The 19,130-nt window shown below is 44.8% G+C and overlaps 1 protein-coding gene and 1 long non-coding RNA gene across 2 annotated transcripts in view; one reads left to right on the top strand and one right to left on the bottom strand.

The window, feature by feature from the left end:
* Megf9 (multiple EGF like domains 9) overlaps window positions 1–2,354 on the bottom strand; it is a 93,285-nt gene extending 90,931 nt beyond the window's left edge. Inside the window, exon 1 of the mRNA XM_063259908.1 lies at window positions 1,548–2,354. Within this exon, the coding sequence (XP_063115978.1) occupies window positions 1,548–2,202 (655 nt within the window). The 5' untranslated portion in view covers window positions 2,203–2,354. The remainder of the gene's footprint in view (window positions 1–1,547) is intronic.
* Window positions 2,355–2,538: 184 nt separating this feature from the next.
* Window positions 2,539–11,934, top strand: LOC134478506 (uncharacterized). The gene is made up of 2 exons (XR_010051152.1): window positions 2,539–4,967; window positions 10,537–11,934. It is a non-coding gene; the product is annotated as an uncharacterized LOC134478506 (long non-coding RNA).
* The last annotated feature ends 7,196 nt before the right edge of the window (window positions 11,935–19,130 follow it).

Here is a 19,130-nt window from a genome sequence, read left to right as displayed (position 1 = left end):
GACACATGGTGTTTATTTGCCACTAGGAATTATTCTAAGTATTATGGCTATATTAACTTATTTAAGCTTTACAGCAACCCTATGAAGCAAGTACTTTTATTGTCTTCATTTCATAGCTGAAGAAACTGAGGCCACAGAGGTTAAGTACCTGTTCGAACTCACATTATCAAAAAGGGGCAAAGCTAGAATTCAAAATTAAGAGTGGACTCCAGATTCCAAATTTTCAACCACTGTGCCTTCTGTCTCAAAAATATATCATTTTCTCTGTACAAGGCCAAAAGGGGTTATAAGTTTAAAAAAAAAAAAAAAGACAGAAAAAAGAAACAGCTATTTAATACATTCCTTGAAGCTGGAAGAGATGCTTTTTGGGGGTAAATAACATGCAATCCTACTTATATGTCATTGCCAAGTTCCAACTCAAGATTTAAGGCTGTATTAAGGCTCATAACCATGTGGGAAAATTCTCTACAAACTCAATTATAGTGCAAAGTCCATACCTGAGTCCTTAGTAAACCACTCAGCCTAAGAATTAGGTCAGGGATCCAGCTAAACAAGTACTTTAGACCAATCTCCACCCCAACTTGAAGAGTTCAGAAACTCTTGCCTAACATCCTGACAAGGTAGTTTTCCTTAGTTTCAGGACTATTTTAGATATATGGGGGGAAAGAACAGGAGTACCCTCCAACTTTGATTGAAAACTTCCATCAGCAGGATGAAGGGCGCTATTTTCTATGTGAACTCCTACAGAAATTGGCATTTGTCAGTGTCTTAAGGTAATTAAAGGGACAAAGATGAACAACCTAGCTTAAATTGTGTATTGGTACAAACATACTGACCTTGTAACTGACAAAGAAAAAAATGATGCCTGACAGGAATTTAACCTAATTTTAAAACGTGCTCAACCTAGATACACCTGTCCCAAATGGCCTACTGAGTCTACTTATTTGTGGAGAAAAATATGGATTACAATGCCTTCTTTATTGTTTGGCCTGAAATGGTCTATACTATTTGTAGACAAGATCTCCTCACAATCCTCTGTTCCACCTGTCTCACACACACACATCTGATACAAACAAGAAGAAAGGAACAAGGAAACCACAGCTTTGGGAGAGATCCTTTATACTCAGTTTTTGACCAACGAACTGATGGACGTACTGTACTGGTTTTCAAACTTCCCCAAATAACCCCAGCCGGATGGCCGGTGAGCAACCAAACCAAAAGTTTGTGCTTACTCTGGGTCTCTGACAAAGGGCAGGAAAGCCTGTTTGGAAAGAGACGCGTTGCGTTCCACACAGCAGCCGCTTGCTCCCAAGGGAGCACAGCCTGGGTGGGTGGGTGGGGGGACAAAAGACTTTCCAGATTTGGCAAAGGGTGTGGGGACTGGGGGAAGGGGGAGCAGCTGAAGCTTGAGCCTCCCCTTAGAAGCCAAAATGAGGGGAGCCTTTAGAGCAAGAAATGATCAGTTCCAGCCAAGTGTCCAATCTCAGTTGTCACCCCGTTGAGGTAAGGAAGAGAGGGTAGTGCAGGGAGGACAGCGCTGGACTCACCTGGGGGCGAAAGAGAAGGGACCTCGGTGACAGGTGGGGTAGGCAGGAGGCTGCTGCTGTTGCTGCTGCTGTTACCGTTGTTGTTGTTGTTGTTGTTGCTGCTGCTGCTGTTGCTGCTGCTGCTGCTGGTGCTGCTGTTGCTGCTGCTGCTGCTGGGGAGGCTGGGGGTCGGGGTCCTGGGAGCGTTCGGCGCCAGGACAGTGGTCGCTACCGGGGTGGTCGGCGCTGGGCCAGTGGTCGTCAAAAGGGTGGTCGGCGAGGGACTGGTCGGTGCGCGAGATGTGGTGGGCGTGAGATCCTTCTCTGGAGAGGTGGTCGCTTGGAAGGTGGTCAGCGCGGGTCCAGTCGCCGCCCGAAGAGGGGTGGTCTCCGGGGGCCGGGCTGGAGAGGTCGCGGCCGGGGGTCGGCGGGCAGCAGGGCGCGGGGTTCCGGTTCTCGGGGCCTGGGACGTGGGAAACGTCGCCTCAGGGAAGGGATAGCGGGGCTCGCCCCGCAGCCCTGGGCCGGGCGACGCGTCCACCTGCCCCTCGGCCCCGCCGCCACCGGTGACATTCCCCGCCGAGGCTGCCGCGGCGGCGGCGGCGGCGCAGCACAACAGGGCGAGGCCGCCCAGGCTCGGCAGACTCCTCATGGCGCGCTCGGCTTCGCCATTCATTCATTCAGCCAGTCGGTTGGGGCAGTCATCTTCGCTTCTCTTCCATCCGATCGAGGGCCGTCGCCGCCACGGTGCGCACCATCGCCACCTCCCTCTGACAGGCGGCCGGCCCCGCGGGCGGGCCCCAGAGCGCAGGGAGAGACCCAGCAGAGCGCGGACAGCCCGCCCTCTTCGACTGACAGCCTCGCCTAACCAATGGGAAGTCACGCTTGCCCACGTGACCTACCCGCTTCCCAGCCTCTTTGTAGCCCCTCGAACCAATCAAAGAACGTTGAACAAAGGGGGCGGTGCGTAAGGCGGGTTGAGGGCGGTACAAGCCCCTCTCCTACCGGCCCGGCTCGCCGCGGCCCCCGCTTTGTCTTCCAGAAGAGCGGGGCGCGGGCCTCGGGTACCCGAGCACCGCCGAGGTAGACAAAGGATGCACTCCGTGTGGCAGATGCCGGTCCAAGTTGTCTGCTTTAGTGGACTGCGAATGCAACCTGGGGCGGAAAATCCTCTCTGTGGAGCGTCCCCGCCCTCCTGAACAATGGGGGCCCGCGCGGCTCCAATACAAGGGCTCTTGGGGGGAGGGGGATTGAGGTTGCAGCCCGGGAAGGGCTAGCGGAGCAGTGGCGAACATGTCGAGCTTGGCATTCCTTGTACCGCCCGTGACAGCTCGGCCCAGCGAGGTTTGCGCTGCCCTTCCATTTCAGAGATGAGGAAACTGAGGCCCTTGCTCTGAGAGACCCTCCTGACACAAAACCCACATCCTCCCCAGTCACCTGCTGTGGGCCAGGCTGGACATGAGATCTGGAGAGCCATCAAGAGCAGAAGGTGCAAACTTATTTTGTGGGTGGGTAGATTGACATGCACACTTTACTCCAGGTCCTGGGGAGGACAGAATTACACGAGACTGATTCTTAGCTTTATGTCTCCCTTGCTGAGTGGTTTTGTGGCCGGGGCGCCGTTTTCTCGCCACTAAATGGAGATGATGGGACGCATCCCACCTTGCTCACAGAGCTGTTGTGAGGATTAAATACTGTGCGTAAAAGGCTCTACCTACTGTCTGGCCCACTATTGTAAACCTTCATTAATGCTAACACCCTTCTGTGCACTGTGTCAGGGCAAGCCTAAGGTTAGCAAGCTTCCGGAGATCTCAGCCCTGCTGTCTCTCTGGGGAGAGACTCCTGCCTGTTGCAAGGATTGGGGTGGGGCTGATAGCACAGCTTGACCCTGGATGACATTAAAACCCAGATAAAGCTGGAGATCAGGCACGCAGCCTTGCACCATCCGCCCAGGATCGAGCTAGGTCAGGCGCTTCTGTCTTGGCTGAGCGGCTGAGTGGCTTCCAGGGGCAGTCTGGCAGGGTGAGCCTGTCATCTGACAGGTTTAATCCTGGCCTCTGCCTCTTCGCTAGACCAGTCCTGGCCTCTCTTGTGTGATGCTTGCCTTTGTACCTGGTTTCCCATTAATAATTAGCCTCCAACCAGACCTGCAGAATAAGATTTGTGTGTGAACTTGTATATGTTAAGAAAAGCATGTACTAATTTGCCTGCAGGAATAGTGGGTGGGAAGAGATATGTATGTGCTTGTATACCAAAGCACAAACATGTTAGTAAGTCTGTGTGTATGAGTATTATATGTATCTGTGTGAGTCTAGGGAGATAGATACTTGGGAGCCAGTATCTACTTTCACAAGTGCCTTAATCTGTGCATGTTTGTTCGTCTTTTTTTGTGTGTGAGTTTCCCCTGTTTTTGCACTTGTGGTTATCTCTGGGTGTGTCTCAATAGGTCTGTCTATGTCTGTAATGGGGTAAGAGAGAAGGGTGTGTAAGTGTTCTGGTTTCAAGACCAATATTTAGCAAGCACTAAACAAGGTTCTGTTTTTACATCTCTGTAGGAAGGGAGTGGACATGACATGCCCCTTCCCTGCATTCTCCGGCAGATTCTTCTGAGCTCTGTAGCCCCAACCAAAGTACCACATTCTCTAAAAGATTTCTCTGGATTTCTGAGTGGGAATTAATTTCTCCTTCCCCATTTCTCCATTGTCCTTTGTTCAGTCATTGATTATAGCCTTGACCTATCAATCTACCTCGTCCCTGTGTCTTCCTCGACTAAGGATAATTTTCAGAAATAAAATGGAACAGGATAAATTGAACTGCCCACATTGCTTTTTCTCACAAGCATACATCATCTGTCTCTTCCATCAGGCTCTCAGTGCCTAGCAGGAGCAATACAATGTGAGCCCCAATCCCTGCTGACTAAATTGAAAAGAGATCCTGTGGTGCGGACAGGAAGAGCTTGTGTCTCTGGAGTCAGACTGAGTCATGACTCTGCCAACTATGTAACCTTGGAGGTCCGCTCTCTGAGGCTGTTTCCCCTGAGCTGCAGTTTCCTCATCTATAAAATGGGACCAATAAATCTTTTCTCACATAATTGAACTGAGGATTTAAGAGAACATTTTTATAGAGCCTGACCCCCAGACATCGCTCAAACTGTGTAGACTCACATTTCAGTAATATCATTGCCGACTTTGAGCCTTGTTGGCTAAAGGATCAAAGCAGAAACCTCTGCTTCATAACCTTCCCATCAGGTGATACACCCTGACAGTTGCCCTACTAGGTATTTCCAAATGATACCTAAAACTGCTGGGTTGGCCGTGAGCTGCACTGTATCACAGATTCTCAGGCAACTGGGGAGAAAAGCTGATGCAGCTTCTTTGCCAGAAGAATCACAGCAAAGGCCTGGAAGACCTTGCAGTGTGATCCAGGCCAGCTCTGCCTCAGGTAAGAATCACCCACAATGGGCTTCTCCGACAGGACAGTTAACCCAGAATATATAGAGAAAATATTGAACTTTTTGAAAGATACCTGGAATGTACTATTGTTGATTCAACATTTAATTCTTAAACTGACTGCTCTTCTCTCTAAGCCACAGATTGACTTTTTATTTCTTTTTTTTTTTTAATTGTTTTTTGTTTTTTTCGCTTTTATCGGTACCAGGGATCGAACTCACAACTGCCTGCTTACAAGGCAGGCGCTTATGCCGCTGAGCTAAATCCCCAGCCCCGACTTTTTATTTCTTAAGAATGATAGCTTATGTTTAAAATTGGAAGTACTTTATTTTTTTTTTAATTTTTTTTTTTTTTTTGTCTTTTTCCTTTTTATCGGTACCGGGAATTGGAAGTACTTTAACTACCCAACATCAGAGAAAGGATTATTAAGTCTATTGAATTTTTTCTTTCTTTTGTTTTTTTTAATCTTTTTGAGACAGGGTCTCACTATGCAGTTCAGACTGGCCTTGGGCTCACTTTGTAGCCTGGGCTGGTCTTGAACTTGCAACAATCCTCCTGCCTCAGCCTCCTGAGTGCTGGGATTACAGGCATGTACCAACACGCTTGGCCAATCTATTCAATTTAATTATGTCATTGTAAGAGTAGTTTATCAAAACCATCCAGAAAATATGAAGAAGAGAAAATTGTGCTCTTACTATTGCTATTAAATACACATTAATTATTGTGTTTAATCCTTAGAACCCTGCAAGGTAGGTACTATTACGTTTCTGTCTGTTTGGCTATTATAACAGAGTACTATGGATTGGGTGGATTATAAACAACAAAAACATACTTCTCACAGTTTTAATAGCTAGGAAATCCAAGATCAAGGTGCCAGCAACTTTAGTGTCTGGTGAGGGTCATCTTCTCGGCTCATAGGTGGCTGTCCTTCTGCTCTGTCCTCACCTGGTAGAAGAAGGACACTAATCCCATTCGCAGTAGCATCACTCTCACAATCTAATCATTTCCAAAAGGCCTTCACATACCATCATATGGGGTGCAGGAGAGCTAGGATTTCAACATAGGGATTTTAGAGAGGCACAATCACTTGGCCTATAGCATAAATTTGGCCTAAATTTTATAGATAAAGAAACTGGGGCAGGAGAAATTAAGCACCTTACCCAGGATCACTTAGTAAGTATGAGAACCAAACTGAGATGGAGTGGCTTCATCCACCACCCTTAACTCTAAAGGGAAAATGATTCTAAAGTTGGGGGGAAAGATAAAACTTGTAACTGTGACACTGTGTGTACCAAAATATTAACAGGCACTTTTCCCATTGCCCCACAACTGGAGCTAGGGCCCAGAGTTCTAGAGAAAGCTGTCAACCCCCCCATGACAGCTGAAGCCAGGGGGCTTAGTAAAGAACCACAGAACAGCAGGGATCAGAGAAGGCCTTGTTGGAGTCTATGAGCAGCCTGACCTTTCTCCTGTAAGAAGTGCAGATGCTGCAAAGCATCCAGCCTGGCTCCTTTTTATACTCAGCACCAACCCAATGTCAAATACGCAGAAGCAGGTCAAGGATTGTTGGGCTAAAAAGAGTCTAATGATGTGGCGGGCAATATTTCAAAAGTTTTGTATTCAGGACCTATTTATTCCTCAAAGGTAGAGTTATCACCAGTGCCTAAAAGAAGAGGAAACAGAGCCTCTGTTTCCTGAGGTTTAGGGATTTGCCCACAACCTGCCTGACTCCAGCACCCAAGCTCTTTTCTGTTAGTCCATTACTGTGACCACTATGCATTGCGCATGTACGAGGCCAGGGCAAACATACTGAAAGAGGCCACAAACATGCCCCAAACTCTTCTGCTAGAAAAGAGAAACTTTAGAATAAAAAAACAGAATAGTATGGTAGATGTGGCACATCGAAATAGCTTCTCCCAGAAACTTTCTCCTTTCTAGTTGCATCGAAACAGCAGTGCCAATGTAGACTCTTTTCTTCCTAATCCTCCTGGAGCTTGGCCTCCTATCAGATGTAGGTGAATGCAAGGCCAGGTTTGACATCTTCTACTGAGAACTCTAGGATTAGTAGGACATTTAACCAAGTCTGCCCAGCAAAGAACAATGACAGACAACTCACAGGAAATAAAATGCAAATGACTACCAAGCATGAAACACATATGCAACTAAAGTAATCAAAGAATTGCAAAGCAAGAGTGTGAGTTGTGTTGTTCTACCCTATTGATTTGCATGGAAACAGAATTTTTAAAAACCGGAAATACTAGTCATTGGCCAGGGAGTGTCTCTTACTTTGGCAGGAATATAAAGATAGATAGGATTCAACCTTTCTGGGAAGCCTTAAAATTGCTTGTACTCCTCTTTGACTCATAATGCCCTCTTAAGCATCTGAGGGAAGTAAATAATCAGATATACAAATCTATATACAAAAATGTTCATATTATGTATAATAATAATGAAACCTTTTTTTTTTTTTTTTCTGGTGCTGGGGATTGAACTCACAACCTTGTATTTTCCAAGTAGGCACTTACGCTGCTGAGTTAAACCCCCAAGCAGTAATGGATATTTTAAAGTCTAAATATTTAACAGTAAGGACTGAGGACTGAAAAGGTAGCTCAATAGTAGAGCATCTGCCTAGCATGCGTACGGCCCAGGGTTCAATTCCCAATACCACAAAAAGAAATAAAAGGGAGAGAGGTTTTCTTAAGTACTTGGGGTTCTCTGATGTTTCTGTGTTGAAATATTATACAGCTATAAAACATATTCATGAAGAAAATTTTAGTGGTTTAAAATGATGAAAATATAGTTTACATGAATAGGCTATAATCCAAATCAGGTAAAATGATAATACAGTATCAAAGATCATATCAGAATATTAAACTGTTTGTTTCTGAGTGACTGTTGCATTATGAATGTCTTTTTCTCCTTTATACTTTTCTGCATTTTTCAAATATTTTTCAATGAACATATACTACTCTCAAAATTACTAATACTCTCAAAATTACTAATAACCAACACTAGAATTCATTTGAATGTAGATATATGTCTGCCAGCCACTCTTTGATCTACTCCCTGGTATCTCTTCTTTAAAACAACGAAGGGGAAAAGAGACCCAAGTCAAACCGACATCAATTGCAAAGCACCATCTCCAATTGATGAAGCCAAATGTTGAAATCCTCTTTCAAAGTCCCTGTAATGCTAAAATAAGATCAGAAAAGCATTTGCTGATGTGAATCATCATTCTTAGAGATTTCCTGAAGGACATCATTCACAGTAGGCACCCTGTCAAACCTTCATTTGTCATCAGTGTTGGCTGCAGAGGAAAGAAGTTGAACCATTTTGGAGAGGAATGGGGTCAGAGTTTCACAAATAACTCTTTGCTGAGGTTGCTGTAATCGCAGTAAAAGGGACAGGCTTACTTACCGGTGCACAGAAAACAGCGCTGTCCTAGCCATTATCTCACTTAAGCGTTGTACCAAACCCAGAAGGAAGCTGGTAGTATTGGTAATAGTACTGATGATAACAGTAGCAACCATGACTAACATTTACTGAGCACCTATTATGGGCCAGGTGTCAACTCCAAGAACTTAATGTAGATTGTCTCCTTTAATCTTATACAGTGAAGTAGAAGGAGTGTCCCCACTCTCTAAGCAGGCATATTGTAACTTGAAGTAGTCAATAAACTTGCCCAAGGTTACTATGCTGATAAACGGAAGAACTTCAGTCCTCAGGTCCAGAATGATTTCCACAACAGCTACTGCATTTTCTCCATTTTTGTTGTTGTTATTGTTACTGTTACTATTAGGAGAGACAGTAAAATAGCTATAAAGAGTACTGAGTTGAAACCTGATCATTCTAGCTGTGTAACATTGGTTAAGTTACGTTAGCTCTGGGTCTCAGTTCCTCCTCTGTGGAATGGAAATCATCATATTTATCAAACAGGACTCAAGGTCAAACAAAGTGATTTATGTAAAGCACTGAGCAAAAGCCTGCCCCATATTAAACACTCAAAACACATCGGTACATATCTGATTTTCCTGAACCTGTCTTTCCACACAATAGGTCAAGACCAAAAGGGTACAGTGTCTGTAGGATTCCATGCCCAGAAATTCTGGACTCTCAGACAAGTCACACTCCTGCCATCGTGCCCTCAGCCCTGTGGAAAGCCTCCTTCATCAGAGTGTGTGCCTGTCTGAGGGCACTGTCAGGACTAAGGGAGTGCTTGGCAAGTGGGGACCCTTGAATCCTCTTCCTCTGGAGGTTCCCAGAGGAGTCCTTAAACCTTTAGCACTATGATGTGCTTTAGTTTAAGACTAGTTTAAGAAAGCCATGTCAATTTCATGCTGGCATCTGAGGACTAGATGGTGAGGCAACTCAATTTTAGAGGAGCAGTTATTTCTAAAAAGCTCACAGAAAGAACCAATATGAGAGTAAGAGGGGGACTTAGGCATCAGCCCCTGCAGATAAGCCCTTGCACAGATGATAAACTGAGACCCTCAAAAAGAAAGGACCTTGACAGCATCTTACATTGCAAATTAACAACACAGCCAGGGTCAGATCTTAACTGACTCATGGGTCACTGTCAGACCCAAATAAACCATTGCTTACCTAGAAGGCCACTGAGGGCCAGTGAAGGCCTCGAGTCTACAAGCTGGACAGCAGGTAGGTTTCCCCATCCTCTGATTTCTGGTCAAGCACTCTATGTTACTAGGCTCCCTTTCCAAGAGCCTTGCTCTTAGAATCACAGAAATGGCACCTGCTGCCAGCTTACTATCCATGACCGAGATGGCACTTTAAATAATGACAATAATCAGGTTCACTTTTGGGCAACAGTGGGGGATTTGGGAATGACACAACTCTTCCCACTGAGGCCAATACTGGTACAAGGGAATTAGAAACATCTTTCTTGTCCTGTCAGGCCCAAATTAGAACAACCTCTGAAAAGGGTCCTGGGAGATCAGGCCTCCTCTCAGAACTGTGGGTCATATTTCCTTTCTCAAACAATTACTGCACTGTTCTTCTAGGGCTTATTGGGGGATGTGCAATGCCTCAAATGCAGTCTGGAATTTGGGATTGGATGTAATCCTTAGGCACACACTGGCAGCTCTACCTCTTTAAGAGGCAGGAATATTGAATCTCTGCCATCCAGTCCCACACTGTGAAATTAGTCTGTGAATCAACCCAACTGGGTTCGCAGCCCAGAGTCTATCTCCTTTCAAGGTGAAATGTTCTGTTGGGAAATGGCTATGATCTTGTGAATCTTGCTGGACCACTTTCCAGCCTTTTATAGCAAGAATCAATCTCTCTAAGCTGTTTTGTCTGCTCTGTAAAGTGTGCATCTAGCAGTTACAGTGTTCTAGAGGAGGATGCATCCATTCATTCATTTAGGAAAAATCTGGAGAAACTCTACTGAACAGCAGAAGAGAAAGAGGGATCCTGTACTCATGGTTCTTTGAGTATAGCAAATGAAATGATCAATTAATAGGTGGGTATAGTGGTTGATTGATTGTATCAACTTGAGACATTTAGAAGCCTAACTAAATCAGCTCAGCAATTCTACACCTTAGGGCGTAGAAGACCCACCCTAGGGTGATTCATCACCTGGATGGCATAAAAGAGAAGGAGGAAGGATGCATGAGTTTCATTCTTCAGAGGGCTCCAGTCTCCACCTTCAACTTGGATGTCATCTTCTGGCTTCCAGTGCAGATTGTTCAGCTTCTGTCTTAGATCCTTCAGCCTTCTGGCATAGATTCTCCAGCCTTTTTTTCACAGACCCATTGGCCTACTGGTGCACACCTGCATGGGATACAGCAGTGAACTCCAGACCTTGGGTTGACTCCTTCAGCCTCTGGTATGCAGACACCCTCTGCACACTTCCTCATCCAACGCTTTGGCTGACCATCGTAAGCCTATCTTGAAATGTCTTATACATTTGTATATCTTGTGTTATATCTGTTTTCTCTAGTAAATGACTCTGACTAATACAGTGGGTAAACAGTTAAGTAATTTGTAGATTAAGATAATTGCCAGAAAAGAAATTGAAAGGGTGTTTGGACACAAAATAACTGAGCGACACCCCCTTAGGCTGGTCATGGAAAGCCTCTCTGGTGGTAACAGCCTAACTAAAATCAGAAGGAGCCAACTCCACAACAACCAGAACAAACTGCAATTGTAAGACTTGGAAGAGAAAAAGAAGCAGAGAGAAGATGAGAATAAGTGAAGCATCATAAGTGAAGCGGAGAGATTCATGGACTACAGGGGAAGAGAATAAGAAGTCACCAAGAAGCAAGCCCCCTCTGTGAATCAGTGGGCTAGGAAACAGGAAGAGACACCTTACCCCACCTTCACCCCTCAAAAGCAACTGGCTGATCCAGAGAAACACAGGCTGCAATGATAACTACTGAGGTAAAATACAATTTAATAGTTGTAGTGTTTAGTGTTTCACTGACTTTGCAGGTCTAAAGCCCGTAGTCTGATCATCTATTCAGAGGACAACAATATGCAATGTAGCATCTATGGGAGATCTCCTGTTAGCCACTGTTAATTCCCTATTATCTTGTTTTGAAGTCCTGTATCATTTTAATTGTTTTGTTGGGTTGGGCTTTATTATGTTTTGTTTTGTTTGATTTTATTATATCCAATGGCATGGGCAACTGTTTCAAGGATTACAAGACATAATTATGATACCCATTTTGGATTTATTATTATCTTGTTTGGAAATCCTTTATTGCATTCATTGTATTGTTTTTATTGGTTCTGTTCTTTTCTGTTTTGCTTGATTTTTCCTATGTCTGAAGGTATGGGCAGCTATTTTGAAGACAACAGGAGGCATTATAGTAACCATTGTTGATTTCATATTGTTTTGAAGTTCTGTGTCACACTGGTTTGTGTTTACTGGCGTTATTGTTTTATTTTGCTTGGTTTTCTTCTCTTTAAAATAAAAATAAATTTTAAAAAAAAGTGAAGCAGAGAATGGTATGTGCTTGATTCTGCAGGGCTTGGGGCCTATGTAAGAAGACTGGATTTTATTCTTAGAGCAATGAGACATTGAGGCAGAGTTTGAAGCGGTGGGATGAGAGTAGATAACAGGGCAGCAAAGACAGAAACCAATGATCAGGTTGAGCTGTCCAGATGTGAGAAGATGGTAGCCTGATCTGTTCTGGAGGCAGAATTGAGATATGTTTTTGTTTTGTTTTGTTTTTTCCAAGGTATGTTTTAGAAGTAGGATTGTCAAGACTTGCTGTTGGATTGGGTAGGGGGGCAAGGGAAAGAAATCAAGAATGACTCCTTATTGAACGACTAAAACAACATGGTAGGTAAGGAGTAACAATCTATCTGTACTTTTTATTACAAAGTGTTTGATGTGAGGTAAAATTATAATAGTTAGACTCACTGCCCTTGCTACAATACTAATGTCATTGATCTTCTCTCTTGGATATTCAATAACTAATATTTAGAGACCAGAATTAGAAAGACAACTGGGATGAGGAAATCCAATATTTTAGTCCTAGTGCTCTAACATCAGCAAGGACACAGGACATGAGGAAACCTTTGTACAAGATCCTACAACTTTGGGGAGTCACCCAACCTCCTGAGCAGAGAGATTGCTGGACCCCAGAGGACAAGAATCAGCACATGTAAGGTGTGCCAATGGAGGGTCACCAAGAGGAAATGTCTCCCATAATTTCACAGAAAGCAACATGGTCAAGCAAGGCTGTGACCCATCCTGATGGCTGGCACTGATAGAAGAGCTGAGAGACTCTACACATGGTTCCAAGCAATGCCTGAGGAGCTCTAACTGACCTTGATAAATAGCAAGAGGCTAATTTTAATTAACTCATGTCTCACTTTAACTTGGACTGAAACACCCAGCAGAAAAATATAAACAAAAGATGCATAAAACAAAGCCATAGGAATAAGCTAGTTATACAAAGGGGCACCAATCACTGACTCCTGACAATTTCCAGCTATTCCAGCAACTGACCACTGTGATGAGTCCTTAAGAAAAACTACAGGAAAATGTATAAAAGCTCAACAAGAATCTTTAAATTCTTTAGCTAAAATTTTCCTTCTAAACCACAAAACTCTGTCTTTTCACAGCTAAAACTGGAGAAGGGCTTACAACCAAATAACAGACTTACAGATAACAGCCATTGAGATAGAGGCATTTAAGAGCCAGCGAGTTACAGTTACTATTCAAGTCCCTATAGAACAGTTTCTACACTTGGCTCTTAACGCAGCCTTCTTTTCCAGTCTAGTGCTCATGCTTTGATTATACATGCTCTAATTTCTCAAAAAAAAATTGTTTATTCTTGCCAAAAGGAAGCAAAACTCCAGGTAGCCATGCAGATGGAAGCAACAACAAACATGCTGAACTCCTTTTACCAGGACCCACCCAATTAACCTTGTAAAGAGTTTTTAACTGCTAAACCACAACATGACATCTTTCTGAGGGCCATTAGATTAGCTCTCTGAAGAAGACTCCGGACTGTGGTCCCTACACCAACCCATCTCAGGTCAAAGCAGCTGGGTGAAAACTATGCATGTTCTCCTCTAACTGAAGTTAGGGATACTTCTTCAGGGGGGAGAATATTGCAGATAGCTAGATAATTTAGAAGTGTCGTAGGCAGTTGGGTGGGGCTGGGCTCTGAAGGGGTCAGTGCAGAGGACAACTGTGGCTGGAGACACATTTGCTGAGGGCCAGGCTTCAAGAAGAGAGGAATGACTGCATCTTGTGCTTCCCCTGGGGATGAATGGCAGTGGTTGATGTTCTGGGTAGGCCTTGGTCGCTTTGAGGTGAGTGACCAGGCCTCCGTGGCCCTTCCCTCCCAGGAGGGTCTTTGTCTGTGCCATGAGCACTTGCTGCATGACTTGGTTCCCAATTTGATCCCTATTTAATCAGTGTTACCTAAGCGATTATACTTGTTGCAGGCTTAATGTTTCACCATGGTTTTTTCTCCCCACTGCACACTCACCTTGTGATTTCCCATTGGATCGGTGTTGTCTGGGTGACCATGCTTGTGGTCTTGTTAGTTGATTATGGTTGTATTCCACGTTGAACTTGCCTTACCTCATAGCTTTGCTCAGTAGGGCACCCCTAAGAGGCAGGGTCGGTGGGTGGCCCACTTTCCAGGGGGCCTCCTTCTGTTTCTCTTGGACAGAGGCTTTTCTTTCCTTCAGTGTATTCTCTATACTCTAAAGAGAGAGACAATGACTCCTTGATTTAGAAATCAGTGGAATAATGTGTTTATTCATTCAACAAATATCATAAACACAAACATCTGCCTGATTATATGCTTGGTGTTGAAGAGAGGAGATAAACCAGAAAATAATCAAATATAATGCACTTAAAATGTGCAATAAATGTTAAGCACAGCTAATTCTGCTGAAGGAAGAGGATTCCCTAGACAGAAGAAGTTGAACTGAGTCTTGAAGGGAAACAGGAATAAGGAAAAAGACTTTGGGGTCATGGAACAGAGCTCTAAAATATTAAGGATAGTCTAAGAATAGGAGATTGTATTTTTTAAGCCCCAACAATTGTTAGGCGCTATCAGAAGCACAGTCATTTAGTCCTCACATGAGAATTGCATACTAGTTATCATCCCCACTTTATAGATGAGGCAACTCAAGCAGAGTCCACTTGTTACATAATTTGCACGATTCATAGCAGAGCCAGACTACAGTCCCATGTCTCCACTCTAACCACCACACTGCCTGTCTGTAGGCGACCTGTGCATATTCAGAGAACTGGTGTAGGGAGGTAGGAGTTGATGAGAGCTGAGATAAATAACATGAAAGCATTTTGTACACTATAAATACTGTCCTGAGAGGCAAATTATTGGCCTTCGAAGGACAATGCTTAAGAGGCCTGCTCAGAAATGGGATACCAGGGCAGTATGGGCTGCAGAGAACCTGACCCGCAGTTGGGAAGCAGAGATGTCGGCTCCAGTCCTAGTCTGCCCCTAAATTTTACATGACCTTTGGTGAGTCATTTCCCCAACCTGCTCCTTACTTTCTAGTCTCTGAAATGGGAGGAGGGAAGAATGAAGGGGCCAAAGGCTTTTCCAGCCTTCCCACAGTAAACTGCTGCTGCTACTGCTGTTTCACTTCTCTAGACTGGAATGTCTGCTCTAGGCCACTCACTAAAGCAAAATGTCATCTTGGGTGGCAGTGGCATCATCTAGAAAGTCAGACCTGTGCTGCATGGAAAACCTGTGGCTCGTATGCCCTGAATTCACAGGTCCCTGGTCACAAATTCCCATCCTTCCTGCCTCTCCCAGGATACTGGTTTCAAATCCCTTGAATTCAGTCCATTCCCCTCTATGCTCATCCTCCAACAGGTCTTAGTGAAAGCATTCTAGATCTCATACTCCAAGGATGCAGCCAGAAGATGCTTCCTTCACAATTCACAAGTGTTGCTCCAATCCTCATTTTAAGCCATCCATTTTGATTCTAATGTTCCAGAATATGAAGTGTTCATGTGGGATGCAGCACTGGATCTTCCTCTTCATGTCCTGGGATCTCTGGAGAGACCAGACTCACAGGCCTACAGGAGACCCCTTCGCACCAAAGCCATGCCCACCAAATCCTTCTCACTGACACACAATTCTGTAAACAGTAAGGTACTTTCATACACTATTAACCCACATATTGGTCCTTTGGCACCTCATTAAATTCCTGAACCAGTTTGGATGGGTAGAGTTGGCAAATACAGTGCAAGATGCCCAGTTAAATTTGCATTTCAGATAAGTAATAAATAAGCTGTACTATCTGTATGTTCCAAATACTGTGTGGGACGTACTCTCAAAATTTTTTTTTCATTCATTGTTTCAAATTGGAATTCAAATTGAACCAGGTGCCCTGTAATTTCATGTGTTAAATCTGGCACCTCTAGACCAAGATCATTAAACTTATTTTGCAGAACTGAAGGTCAAAGTGATAAAATAATGTATCCAAACTCCTCTAGTTCGGGAGATATGTCTACTATTTCTGTTATGTATTTACTTTTAGTTTTTAAACATGATATGTATATCCCTTAAGGACAGTATATCCATTCCTTTGAGTGATCTGAATAATTTACACATCCTGAAAAGCCTAGTCCTCTGAGAATTAGATAGATAGATAGATAGATAGATAGATAGATAGATAGATAGATAGAGATACAGATACAGATACAATCTCAGAGCATTAAAAAGTTCAATTTTAACCCCAGTTCCTAAGGTATACAGTTGCAGTTAACTCAGAGAAGCGGTTTGGGAAATATTTACTGAACTACTGGGTGTTTTGAGCCTGTTGTTCCTAGGGAGACCCTACAGGGCAGAAGAAAAAGAGTAGATTCAGCACAGAGAACAGTCTCATAATGCTGCATTAGTCTTCCCTGAGCTTCCTGCATGGTTATGCCAAAGATGAATAGTGATGAATGTCAGGAAAGCATACTAGACTAAAACATCATGAAACTACATTGGGGTATCATGAAAAGATTCCTAGTCATTATATTCCTTTCCTGCTCCAGGTTTCAAACCACAGGGCGGCCTGCCCAGGGCTGCCACATACAAGGAGGTCTTGGCATAGTTGCCCAAGCAGTCCCTTTACTTTCCTAGAGATGCAAATAGTCCCTCTCCTGCCTTCTGGATGGGCAAGTCAACTGGGGGCATTGGTTGGACAACCTCCAAGGTGCCTCTGGACTAGATTCAGCTCATGTCTCTCATGGTGGACATCTCAGGCTCTAGCCCCAGACAGATCTCATACATGTGTCATCTGCCCAGCCAGAGCCGTGAATAAACATTCTGAGACACTCCAAGAAGACTTGAGATGCTGATGACAGGGTTCAGAGGTCTTAGTTTCATTCCAGGCTGTCAACTAAGAAAGATAAGCTGCCGAAGAATAGAAGCCTAGGCCCAAGCCCTTGTCACAGGCCTAATTTTTTTTTCCTGTTGGGGTTTACTAGCTGAATCCTGGTATGTCTGAGTCAGAGGAGAAGGACTTCTAAAGTGTCCAACTGTAACCCAAACATTCTGAGTTGTCCCAATTCAAGCTCACATGGTAACTGGCGGTAGTACCAGGCCTGGAACTCCTGTTTTCTTCGCATTCCAGATGCAGATGATCAGCTTCCCCTTGTACGCAAACAGTAGGTGGGCGGATGTGGTCATGAACCAGTGCACTCGACTGTGGGTCACTGAGCTTTAACCCTGGCACACCATTAACAGCTTCTAGTTAGTCACCATCTCCTCCCCGGTGCTCTGCAGTCCACAGAATATGGATTAGAAATGAACTGATCTCTGTGCAGGGCTGAGAACAGTGCTGGCACCTACAGGGGAATCCATCCAAGAATCTCCTATTTCAGGGGTCTGAAAGCCAGAACCCTGAAATAGGAGATGAAATGGCCCACAGAGACCATCTGGTTTAGTTCCCTCAGCAATACAGAACCGCCAGCCTCTATCCTGGGGAATCATTCCAGAAACCAATAAGCTCCACAGGCTTGCAGTTTGGTGGCAGGCCACACGGAGGCAGAAGGTGACGAGTGGGCCATAGAGAGACAGACATGACGCAGAGGTAGCCCAGGTTAGCAGAAGCGTGACCATTCTGCCTCCTGTCAGCTCCATTTAAGAATCCCTTTTCCATTGAACTAAGCTCTGTCTCCACGAACTTCTGCCCACTGAATCTGGCTCAACCTCCTGAAAACCAGCAGATGAAGTCTGCGACTTCTACAGATTTGAGTAGGAGGCATCCACATCATACAACAAGTGAAGCTGCTAAGTTAGGCAGGAACCCCAGTATGCATTCAGCCCAGCCTCTCTCCACCTGGCTTTCTCCCCTGCCAAGCTGAGATATATATGTGTGTGTGTCTCCCACTCTGGAGAAAATGATAATAAAGCTGAGGGAAGAAGAGACAGAGCATCTCTGCCTGCGATTCTTGGATGGATTCCCCTGTAAGTGCCAGCACTGTTCTCAGCTCTGTGCAGGGTACAGAAAGTCTCTGATGTGGTTCTCATGGAAGTTATGGAGTTAGGATAGGGAGCCTCTTCATGTAAATAAATAAGATAATTTTAGGAAAGGACAGCACTAAAAAGAAAACACAAGCTGCTTATGGGATAGAAAATGACTCAGAGTAGGATGGCATTTTCACTGGGATGGCCAAGAAAGCCATGTTGGAAAAGGTCTCCCCTGAGCTGATGCCTTCAAGGAAGCAGAGACAGAAAGATCGCAGAGAACAAACAAAATTTGCAAAGCCTCTTTGATAGAGACGAGCTTAGTACATGTGAGGGAGAAACAAGCCAGAATGAGTAGACTCTAGCGAATAAGGGGAACTGGGAAAGGAGATGAAGTCTGAGAGGAGGTTTTAGTCTGAGCCACAACCTACTGAGCTGATGAGGTAAAGATTAAATCATGGTGATGCTTCCCCTTCCAGAGCTACAGCAAAGCAGAAATCACAGCATCATTGTGATAATAACCATGAAGGCCTTGTGTTTGCACACATGTGGCTGGGCGCGTCCCCAAGCAACTCCACTGGCATCCGCAGCTCGGTTATCAAACCCAACAGGAAAAATCCACCCTGGGTTTCTGTCTGGCCAGCCAACTTTGAGGGCTTGTCTGCGGTCCCACCACCCTGGTACAATGTCCTCCTAACTAAAGAAGGACGCCTAGGTTTTAGGGAGAATTTGTGAAATATAGAAAGTTGGACTCCAGTTTCACCTCTTCCATGGGGCTCCTTGCTTCTGGGGTTTCCATGGGAGCCCTTCACTCCTACCCCATCTGGCCTGTTTTCAGAGTTTGCTTAGGGTAAAACTTTACCCTGGGATCTAAATGGTACTGTGCTGTCTCCTGGGGGTCCCATATATTATCAAGAGGCCAGGTCTCTAGCCAAGAAATGTGTCTAAAATTGTATCGTCTCAATTTTTGCCAGCCAGGTGGGGAGTACTTGTGGAGTCAACAGGCTGATGCAGGGCCCTGGCTGGCCTGCGCGGAGCCTCCAGTACCAGGCCACACTGCCTCGTTCAGGCAGAGTGTTTCTCCCTGCGCACTGCAGGCATCTGACTCTTGGGAATTCATAGAGGTTCTAGAACCTGCTCCACTCAGGATAAACTTCTGCTGCGCAGTTACTGCAAAGACAGTTGAGGCAGGGGCGGGGTACCGCTGAGTAAAGTGACAGAGGGCTGGGGTA

Source organism: Cavia porcellus, unplaced genomic scaffold (assembly GCF_034190915.1).
Source record: "Cavia porcellus strain 051 isolate PalLab524CR breed Dunkin Hartley unplaced genomic scaffold, mCavPor4.1 scaffold_1, whole genome shotgun sequence".
Lineage (NCBI taxonomy): Eukaryota > Metazoa > Chordata > Mammalia > Rodentia > Caviidae > Cavia > Cavia porcellus.
This window is presented reverse-complemented; position numbering and strand designations above follow the sequence as displayed.